This window comes from Convolutriloba macropyga, chromosome 14 (assembly GCF_964194025.1).
Source record: "Convolutriloba macropyga chromosome 14, txConMacr16.3, whole genome shotgun sequence".
In the NCBI taxonomy this organism is placed as follows: Eukaryota; Metazoa; Xenacoelomorpha; order Acoela; family Convolutidae; genus Convolutriloba; species Convolutriloba macropyga.
The window spans coordinates 14,587,040-14,599,037 of NC_134481.1; the positions used below are offsets into that span (position 1 = coordinate 14,587,040).

Sequence of the window (11,998 nt, forward strand, 5' to 3'; positions counted from 1 at the left end):
TATGTTTACTAATGGTCTAAGGGAAATGAAAGAATACAATAAATCTCTTAGAGGTGTTATAGTAATATATATAATTTCTATACTTTTACGAAGTAAGTTACTTGATAATAAAGAGAAAGACAGACTTGAGATGCATTATGGATTTAAACAAGATATAACGAAAAAAATAGAAAGTTTTTTCACTAATGAAAATGACCAATCTACGAAGTAGTTTCACTGATCCAACAGCACCGAGTGAGAGCTTACTGTATCCAGATTTATCATCAGTATCGGAACGGTTGATGCGGGAAGCTGCTGCTGTCAATGAACAGCAGATAAATGAAAAGATTCAAGCTAATAATAAATTTAACAATAATATTAACATTATAAAAGATATTAGAAATTATTATGAAACTGAAACTAATAATTATAAAAAGAAGTTAAGCAGATATAAAAATTATATTAACGTAGCTGAGATAACAGAAATACTATTATCATCAATTGCAACAACAGCAACAACAACATCAGTTGCATTAACAGGTATAGGATTACCTTATTCTATACCCACAGCTTTTGCTACAGCAACTGTTTGTGGTTCATTATCAAAAACAATTAATACTAAAATAAGAAATAAAATTATAAAGTATTCACAAATGTATATTCTAGCTAAACAGTTTAGTGATAAATTTAATAAACTATATACTAAATCAATGAATGATAATAAAATAGATAATGATGAATATAATGAATTAGTCAAGGTAAATGAGGATTATAAGAAGAACAAGAAAAATAAATTAAGTGTTTTTTTAAACTAAAGTTATTAGTTTTTAGTAATAACAATGTCTTTAGTAATAATAATATTAGTATAAATATATACCGATAATCATAATCATAAACATAAACATAAATATAATCATAATCAAATAATTATCTTTTCTTTGTACCTAAGTATAAACCTCTTCCTTTTTGTACTACCTTTATACCTTCACCAGTAGTTGCAAATTTAATTAAATCAGGTGTGGCTGATAAAGCAGCTCTAGGGTTTCTAGATGCCGCTGCAGTTCCTATTTTACTTGCAATCTCTAATGCTCTTATTGGATTATTAGCAACTTTCTTTCCAAAGTTAACTGTAGCTCTACCAACACTTTTAAAGAAATCTTTCAATCCCTCTGCTTCTATTGTTGCATCAGATACTGTCATTGATTTATTCCTTCCACATTTAGTGCAGGATCCTCTTAACATTTTAGTACCTTTTGGTGTAATAGCTCCTCTTATGTTATTAGTGCCACTATAATGTCTGCCACCAACACAATATGAATTGGTTTTGAACTTATTTAAAAGACTCATTTCTATATATAAAAAATAATGGAAGTTAAAAAGTATAATCCTTTTGTTGTTATGAATAAGTCTACGGGTTTCACCCGCGAGCGAAGCTCGAAGACTAAGCCTAGGACAAAGCCTAAGACTGAGTCTAAGCCTACGGGCTCTGCCCGCGAGCGAAGCTCGAAGACTAAACTTGAAGCCAGAGGTTTGTCTCTAGAGAATAAAAAGAAACTAGATACTATTTATGCTAAAGGTTTTGTTAAGACTAGTAGGAAATAATGATAAGGACTTTAATTATAATTATATCTATGATATGATAAGCCTCTGGCTATCTGCGAAGCAGTTTCACTGATTAGTCTCTACGAGACTATATCAACCATCTTATTACCATCACTACTAACACTAATAACCTTTCTAGTTAATACTAATGCATGACATATAACATCGGCAACTGCAGCACTAAATTTAAAATTAAGTTGTATTGGTTGTGGACCTTAATGATCAGTTTGATATCTAGTATCAAATACATATATTCTATAACTACTTTTGAATGTTCTATGATTTATATACGGTTTTATATTATATGGTAGCCCATTATAATTTTTATTAAAGCTAACAATCTCTTTAAAAGCCTCATTATAATTATTGGTACCATAATTAATATTCATTCTATCTTCAGGATCAAACTCACTACCAATCTTACAATAACATTCAGTAACATTCATTATATGAAATGTACTTGCATCATGAGTTTGTTCATTAACATTATTATTTTCAAAACCAACTATTATATATTGTGGTCTTTCCATACCACTTTCCATACCTAAATCAAACAAGAAGTTAGTAGCATTAGGTACGTTCTTATAAAATGTCTTTCTTTCATAATAACTGAAGTCTATATTATTCTTTTTATTTAATCCTTTCTGTACAATAATTCTATTGTCATTACTAGGATCAATACTAGGCACACACCATGATATATCTCTAATTTCTATATTACCATCATTAGCTACTGCATCAGCACCAGCATTAATTCTATATAGAGCTCTATCATTATTATTTCTTTTTAATATTAGTTTAAATCCTAAACCATATATAATCTTTTTTAAATCATTCACAAAACCTAATAGATCACTCATCTTAACCATCATATACATATGACCTCGTTCGGCAGCAGCATGATCACCTTTAAGTTGACTATCTCTATTACCTTGATTTCTAACAAAACCACTCTCATATTCATCATCAGTACTAGTTAATAACTTATACATCAATAGATTAGGATGACAATGATCTATATATTCAATGGTCCTACCACCACTAGTTTCAAGTTTAACTGAACTAAACAATGCCATCATACCATAATTAACTAATCTAATATTAGCATTATTAGCAAATACACCCCCAGCATCATCTGATACAACAAACTCTATCTCTAGATATGAATCGTGTATATTTAAATGATTCTCTTCTCTATTGAGTATAATATTAATGTTAGTATTGATTGTATTCATTGTTGCCAGATTATTTGGTTTATACTTTATAATCTTACTTTTGTGTATATCATTATTATAACCATAAGTTGCATCCAAATTAAAATCCATTTTTATTAGATAAAAAATGACTGATCCACGAAGCGGCTTCTCCGATAACTTAATCTTATGGGAACTACAAAAGATACATGATGCTTTAACTAAAACTAAAGAAGAACACACACTTAACTTTAGAATGATAAAGCCAACAGAAAAGTTTAACTTTAGTGAACCTATACTTAATAAAACAAAATTAGGTTTAATTAGATTATCAGTTTATAACTCAGTGTTTAATGTGAATAGAATAAACAATCAACTCATATATGATACCCAAGGTGAAACTTGGTCAAATACCCGTCTTTTAGGTATTACACCAGGTGCATATGAATTATATGAAATAGCAGAATTAATAAAAGAAGAAACTAATGGTAATGTTATAATAGAAATTGATAAGAATACAATGAAAAGTTTAATGGAAGTAAAACAAGGTGCAATTAACTTTGACATAGAAAATTCAATAGCCCTATTACTAGGATTTAGAAAAATAGTTTATAATAAAGGTAAATATACATCTCAGAAAATTGTTGATATTATGGGTTTTAGTAATATTAACATTCATTGTAATGTGATATCTGGTGTTAAAGATAATGGTAAGGATACAGACATATTATATACTTTTAATCTAACTGAACCACCAGGTTACTTGATAAATATTATACCAACTAATATCTTATATCAAAATGTAACTAAAGATAGAATAGAATATATAGAGTTTCATATTAAAGATGAGCATGGAAGACCTATAGACTTTAATGGTGATGTATTAAGTTTTACTTTACATCTGGTGTAACCAGCAACAACTTCGTTGATCTAATATAGTTAGCAGACCGAAGGTCTGTTTGATTTAGTTACAGACTTAGACTTAGACTTTACTTAGACTTAGGCTTAGACATAGTCATAGATTTAGACTTAGACTTAGACTTATCTGCGAAGCAGGTTCCCTGATACTTAAACTAAACTACAAAACTCTCCGATCCCAATTAATTCTTAGTTTACCATTAATATTTTTATTTTTAGTTATATCAATGACAATGTAATTATAAGGCTCTTTCCATACCTTATTACATATATTAGCAAAATCATTATAATTAAGTTCCACATTATTAAAGAAATCTTGATATATAGATATGAGGGCTTTACCTCTCTGTTCAAATAAAATAAATAGATTACAGTTCTCTCTAACACTCTTCTGCCTATCCAGAGAGAACAGGTTTTGATTAAGATATATCATATTACAATTATTATGTCTACCCCTACAAAAGTATTCATTAATAACTGGTTCTTTGGCTCTAACATCATCGAATATCATTAGTTTCTTTAAGTCTTTGGGTAGTTTATCAGGAGATGGTATATCTTTTATATCTTTAATAAATTCAACATCTGCTTTTGGGTTTATTCTTTCTATACCATGGTACTGATCACCAGTAGGTCCAATGATATATAGCTTATCAAAGTATATACTAGCTAGAATTAGTTTTTTCAATAAGAATGTCTTACCACATTCACTAGGACCAGATATTATACATCTAAAGTTATCTGGGAATGCGGCTTCAGTAATTATATCATCATCATTTAACCATGAATATAGATCATCATTTATATTAATGGCAATAGGACTTGTTTGGATTATATTACTTCTTGGTGGTGATATATCCAGATTAGGACTACTTCGCGGATTATAACTACCCCCTTGATTATAACTACTTCTCTGATAGATAGTCTCATCATTATAATTATCATAAACATTGACATTATCATTATCATTAGCATTAACATTATTAGCAAAGCTACTTCGTAGATCATTATCATTATCATTATCATTAAACTTAACATTATCATTATCATTAACTTTATCGTTATCATTAATTTTATCGTTATCATTAACTTTATCATCTGTGAAGCAGGTTGGCATGCCACGGACGGAGTCCGTTCCCTGATTATCATTAACTTTATCATTATCATTAACTTTATCATTACAACCCAAACAGAAACACTCATTATACATTCCTGGATATTTACATTGATTAACTAGAATATTCAAAGCATTGTTAATTCTAAATCCTCTATCAATAAGATAGATCATGTATAAGCAATAAGCCCCACAATAAGATTCATCATATTGTTGTATTCTTTCATTAGAGCCTAGATTGACATACTCTTCCAAGAATAATGGAGGAGTTTCTATACCAAAACTATCAAAGTAATACACTGGACCACCTTCTCTTCTTATAACTAAAACCCAATGTGTACCTTCAGTTGGATGTAAATTTACAATAATGTTGGAGTTGGGTTCACTTACGTTATTTGGAGTCTGATCTCTCATTACAATTTCAATTGGTGTTAGACTTATATCTTTACCTATATCTTTTATTCTGATATCACTCATAGCACTATTATCAATATTAAATTTATTATTGAATTCCTCAAAAGTTAGGATAAGCATTTTCTTATAAATATTATTAATGTTTAATTATAACTCTAATTATAAGTCTAAATATAACTCCAATTATAGTCTAATTATAAGTCTAATTATGGCTAAGCATCGGTGGAACCGTTACACGGATGGTCGAAGACCCATAAGTCTAATTATGTCTATATTTATCTATGTTTTCATTTATAGAAATGGAGACAGGTAGTGTGGTTATAATTTTTATTTTCTTAATTATATTTTGTTTTATACTATATGATTCAATACCGAGTAAATATGCAAAACTAGAAGAAAGCTTTGGTGGATTTATGAATAGGAGTCTAGTTAGATTTGAATATGAAAAGTCACCATTACACACTATTGTCTATGGTGGAACTGGTACAGGTAAAACATATTTTGTTAGACAATACTTAAAATTATACTCAGTCCAAAATCAAGATCCGCGAAGTGGTTACACCGATCAGGATCAAAATGAAAATCAAGATCAAAATCAAGATCAAGATCAAAATCAAGATCAAAATCAAGATCAAAAACAAAATCAAAATCTGCGAAGCAGTTTCACTGATCAAGATCAAAATATAGTTATAGTGTGTAAAGATGACAGAGACTGGATAAATCCCGAGACTAATAAGTTTTATACTGGATTTAATAAATGTGATATGAATATGATCACAAAAAACAATATGCAAAAATTTCGAAATTGTGTAATAGTACTTGATGATATGGGTGATAAGTTAAATAAGGATATAGACTATTATTTTACTGAAGGTAGACATTATAATATTCAAATGATTGTAATGTGTCATAAACCAGCTCAAATAAATAATACAGCAAGAATGAGTTGTGATACTATTTATTTAACAACTTATAATGGATCTGATCTATTTAAAAACCTTAATATGATATATAAATGTGAACATGACTTTAGTAAAATAATTAATGAGTTAAATAGTAACCATTATAATCGTACAGATGGAATGTCAGATGAACTTCGTTATGGTATAATTAAATATAATAAGAAAGAAAATACTTTTATTATTATTAATAGCAATAGAACAATGATATATGATTCAAGAGTTGGTTTCCTTGATTTAAAAGCTCTCAGTTTAAAAGATGAGTTAGGAAGAGAAGATATAAATAAACTTATAGCATATATGAAACCACTCATGATAAATGCAACAGATAGAAATACTATTAGTCATGATAATTATCAGCTTTATTTTAATAAACTTCTTACATTAAAAGGTATTAAAATACAGAATGATGTTTTAACTCAGGAAGTTGTTAAAGCAAATGGTCTTAGATTATTTTCAACTATTTTAGGTATTATAAGTTCAGGTTTAATGATATATAATTTTATGAGTCCTGATATATCAGTAAGAAATGCCGGACATGTGGCAACTGCAGCGAGTACTATGTTGAATAGAACAAGTACATTATTGAACTATGGATTTGGCAGAAATCAAGATCAAGATCTGGAACATGAAAGGGAATATACAGATGGAGAAACATGGTCGAAGACCCATCAGCGAAGCTGTTACACAGATCAGCGAAGCTGTTACACAGATAGTGAAACATGGTCGAAGACCCATCAGCGAAGCAGTTACACTCATAAATATACTGGGATTTTAAATAAAGAGGGACGAGAGAATTTAAACAGTCTATATGTAAATAATGAAGAATTTAGAAATGAAATTATAAATTATGTTAAAAATAAAATGCAATTAAACCTTGAAGCAATTTTAGATAAGAGATGTAAAACTAATATACTCAATACGTTAGGAAATAAATATTTAGCAGAGTGTATCAAATCTAAAGATAATACTAAAGATGTAATTGAGATATTGGCTAAATATATATGTTGAGTATAATTGAAATCAGTGAACGAGCTTTGCTCGTGGTTCTCCAACAAACTTTGTTCGTGGTTTACCAAACTGTTCAACGGAGTTGTTTGGATAACCACGAGTGAAACTCGTTTGCAAATTCGCATATTTGACCAATTATAAATGGTTATAAAATGTTTAGAGTGTAACTATAAATGTGGAAAAATTGCTTGTTTAAAATATCATTACGAATCATGTCATAAAGATAAAATTGATAAATGTATATGTGGTAATATAACAATAAGTGCTATTTGTGCTAATGATTTTTCTCCATGGGGTTGTTCTTTAAAAAATGAATCTAGCTCTAGTTCTGGTTCTGGTTCTAGCTCAAGTTCTAGCTCTAGCTCTAACTCTAGTTCTGATTCTGGTTCTAGCTCTAGTTCTGGTTCTGGTTCTGATTCTAGTTATAACACCAGTTCTAACTCAGACCCTAACCCTAACTATAACTCAGTCCCTAACCTTAACCCTAACCCTAATCCTAACCCTAACTATAACTCAGAAGTATTAATCAGTGAAAGGGACGAAGTCCTTGGTACCCCAACTGCCCCGCAGATCCACGAAGTGGTTACACCAATCAGAAATTGTAATAAATGTAATTATATAAAACCACTAACTGATTTTGATGAGAGTAAGTATACATGTAGAAGTTGTACTTCAGCTAAAATTAATTGTCCATATTGTGCTTCTATTGTGAGATATGATGGGATACGAGCCCATGTAAAGAAACAGCATCCAGGTGTAGAATTAACTAAAGGATTTAGTAGAAATCTAACTGAAAAACAAAGTTCTAGAACTGAAAGTACTTTAGCCATTAGACAAAATGAAGAAGATTGCTCATGTAAATATTATGATTTTGTATTATTTCTTATTAATAATGGAATAAATATAGAAAAAGTAAAAGAAAATATAAATTTATTAAAAAGATTAGATAATTTGAAATAAAAGTATAAAAAATATAAAAATTTATAAAAATTTATAAAAAGAGGGAATCACTCCTTAAGAGTGAAAAAGAGCGATATTTTCTACTGGGGGATCACTCCGAATAAGAGTGAATCGCTCTTAAAGAGTGAAATGTAAATTTTGCTTTGATTTTTTAATTTTTTTATCTTATTTTTGATTTAAATTAATTTCTGATTAATTATTGATTCAATATAGAGAGAATATAGAGAGAATATTCAAGAAGACATTGAAAAAAAAACACTTATCACTGTGTTTCCACCGATCTCAGTGTTTTTGACTGTATATCCATCACAGTGTGTCCCATATACAGTCTCACAGCAGGGATCATCGTTTTTAAGAACTGTGAATTTGGTTTTCTTTTTTTGTTTTTTTATCTCACTTAGTTTCATAGTTTTTTTTTCATCAAAATCCTGAAAGGCGGCATCGCCTATCGGGGGACGTTCACTGGAGTCAGTGAGGAAGGAACCCCAAACCTTCCGTTTGCTAAAGCAACTTAACTAGACTCGATGATTTAACCACTACGCCAAGTGAGACAGGAAGTTTTAGTTTTAGATTGGTTAAATATTGATTAAGGGAATATAAGAAAATTTTAATTATTTTAATATTTTCATTTTTTGTTCAAGTTTTCTTTTTTATTCAAGTTCATTTTCGCAAGTTGGTTTTACGTGCTTGTTAGTTTTATACTAGTACTGGGATACGTCCACCGGAGTCGGTGGGGATAGAACCCGAACTATCCGTCTGATAATGGTTAATTACCAGCTTAACTCTGTACTAGTGGTTTGCACTAAGTGAGACAAGAAAGGATAGTTTTTAATTGTATAAGAAGTGAATATAGAGTGAATATACAGTAGTAGATAAAACAGGGAAACCAGCCAGCAGTAAAATTTGTTCCATTCGACGTGCGCGATTAGCGTTAGGAGAAAAGGAACAAATTTTGCTGGTGGCTGGTTTCCCTGTTTTATCTACTACTTATACGGCATTTTCTTCTTGATAAGGTCCCTGGAAGTTGTAACTGGTATGTACGTCCTCTAGCCGAGATCAGAAGGGTATCTAGTAAGATCTTGCAAGATTCTTGAACAATAAGGTTGTTTTTAAGATCTTGCAAGATTCTTGTACAATAAGGTTGTTTTTAAGATCTTTCGAAACAAAAACTAAAGTATACAAGATTTTGCTTTAAAAAAGTTATCTTGCAAGATATGGCTAGAGGGAAAGTATCCTGCCCGATCTTACAAGACGGCAAGCTGAGTTTATTCCAAGTTTGTTCCGATTCTTGCAAATTTGTTCCGGTCGAGCTGAGTTTTACAATTGTAGCTATTAGTCCATCATTTCTCGCAGATCTATGAAGAAGTGAGTTTCCGAAATTGAATAACATATAAATTGTTCAATTTACAAAATAACAAAAACAGCTTTAATTCAACAACCTTATACAAATTGAACAGTAAATTCCAGAACGGATTCTGCTCCATTATCTACGATTCAGGGAAGATGTCCTATTGCAGACCTTTTCGAACCCGATTCAATTTTTTTTGCTAGAATTTTGGAAAAAATATAACCCTGGAATGTCTTTTACTACTATTTTCTTAACCCATAATTTTAGAATTTCGATTTAACTATTTTATATTTTGAGGATTTTGTGTTAATTCATGTTTATTTCATAGTATTATTTGGTATATTTTTTCAGCATCCAGTTTTAGTCAAAGACACTTCCTCGATTCAAAAAGTTATTGAACCCATTATAGACTTCATATGCTGCTCGTGTCAAACGCGTTCATTTTTATACCATAGTTTACCTATTTTGAAGAAAAAGTTTACCTTGCAAGAGAAATAATTTATCGTAAAAGAATTTTGAAGCAAAGTTTGCAAGACGAATCTTGCAAGATCTCACAAGACAAACTTTTTTGTCGACTAAGATCTAAATGTTTAACTCAACTCAATTGTCTGAAGGTATTCTCTCCGAATTAAATAGTCGATCCAACTTCTTGTTTATATATATTAAGAGTGTTCCCAGCGAAGCTTCCTTTTATTTTCGAAATAATATTCATCATCATAATTTTCATAATATTATTGCATTATTGCGTTATATCAGAGAGAATACCAATTAGTGTCGCCAGCGTGTCTGAGGCTCGCTCAACTTGCCTGAAATGCCCCTTTAAATCGAGATTAAATCAAACGGCGCCGGTCTAGGACTGTCCCTTGATAAAAGTTTCGTTCTAAAAAGATTTCATTCGATACAAGGTTATTTACTAAAAACTCTTCGTGTTCAGTTTGAAATAAGATCCGATCAATGTTAAAGAATTGTAATACTATAATAGCATTTACGAATCAATATCATTTCTACAATAGAATCAGTTGACTTTGCCAAGTTAAAAAAGCAGAGGAAACCAAATTATTTCTTTCCGAACTGTACATAGTTTAGGATCTATATACAGATAAAAAACACTCATGTTTAGCTCCGATAGATAATACGCCGGGTGGTCAAAAATGGCGGAACAACAAATCAAGGAAGCATAGAGTTCTTTCCCTCATTACCACAACAATTTACTACCGATTCCTAGCAAAATCATAACTTCGTGCAAAATCAGATTTTCTCACCTGTCCGAATGCTCCTTTCCCCAACATGCTCACAACAGTGAAGTCACTAGTGCTGACTCTGTATCTCTCCAGTGCGTCGTAATCTTTCCGGTATCTCTTCATGAAGGCATCAACACACTTATTGCTTTTGAAGGCAGGGATCGAGACCTCTTTTATAAGTGCATTCATGCAGTCCATGAAGGTGTCCGCGTTAAGCAAGCTCTGCGGCGAACAGAGACTATCTGATACTGTATTAGCTCTATTGCTATCCATGATTGATATTCGATTGATAAACAACAATAACGGTAAAATAAACAAAAAATAGACTTAAAGTGGAAAATATTTCAAAACTGATTGTGTAATTTTGAGTATAAAAGTTATCTCTTTAGCACAAAAATACCAAACTTAACTTAGAAAAAAGCAGCAAAATAACAGATTCATGGCAAGACTTGGATTGATGGAAGAATGTCGAAAAACATGACAAACATTGGTCACTAGAGATAATAAAACGAGACACTAAGGATGAACAATTCTCAATAAAGGATTAGGTAGAAAAATAAAGCCTCATGATCGGGCTACATTTGCCCGATAATCATGACGTATCTGAAACACAGCCCGATTAGACGCATCGATTATATCCAGTAAACATCCACCAAAACATCCTTATTTCACATTTCTTGACCAGCCCTTTTGACAAACTAGGCGATGAGATCAACTCTCATTAGCACATCAAGCAGATTGAAACATTCAAGTTCTAAAATGCGCTCTAAGACACTCAACATCTAAAACATCTCCGCAATGACACATTTTCACGCACAAATTTTTACTCATTTTTACAAAAAAAAAACTAAAAGCCACCCTGTACAAAAATTCTGCAAAAAAAAACAAAATTCTCGAAAAATCTGAAGACGCCTTAAGCAAGGGCCCAAATGAAAATTTTTGCTAAATTTCTCTTTTTCCTCAAGTACGTAAAATTACTGCTCACGAACAATTGCCCATACAATCAAATTGTATGATTATATCAAGCATTTAGATAACACAATTTTTCAACGAGAAAGAAAATAAGAAAGAATTAATTTCGTTATTGTGATACGAATCAACAATAAGCGAGGACAGATAACGAGATCAAGCGGATCTGCTATTTCAATCTGCCACTATTTACAAATTAACATAATCACGTAACAATCATAATGTATTAAAAACCTAGTAGCACCATTTAAATTCAGTGCATCTCGAACTAAAAAACAATTCGAGTAGTATTA

The 11,998-nt window shown here is 30.7% G+C and overlaps 1 protein-coding gene across 2 annotated transcripts in view; it reads right to left on the reverse strand.

The window, feature by feature from the left end:
• The window catches only part of LOC142353285 (rho-associated protein kinase 1-like), a 50,047-nt gene extending 38,696 nt beyond the window's left edge, over positions 1 to 11,351 (reverse strand). For both annotated transcript variants that reach the window (XM_075405516.1, XM_075405517.1), the window contains exon 1: positions 10,758 to 11,351. In XM_075405516.1, coding sequence (XP_075261631.1) covers positions 10,758 to 11,009 — 252 coding nt within the window. In that variant the 5' untranslated portion in view covers positions 11,010 to 11,351. The remainder of the gene's footprint in view (positions 1 to 10,757) is intronic.
• Between the last annotated feature and the right edge of the window lie 647 nt (positions 11,352 to 11,998).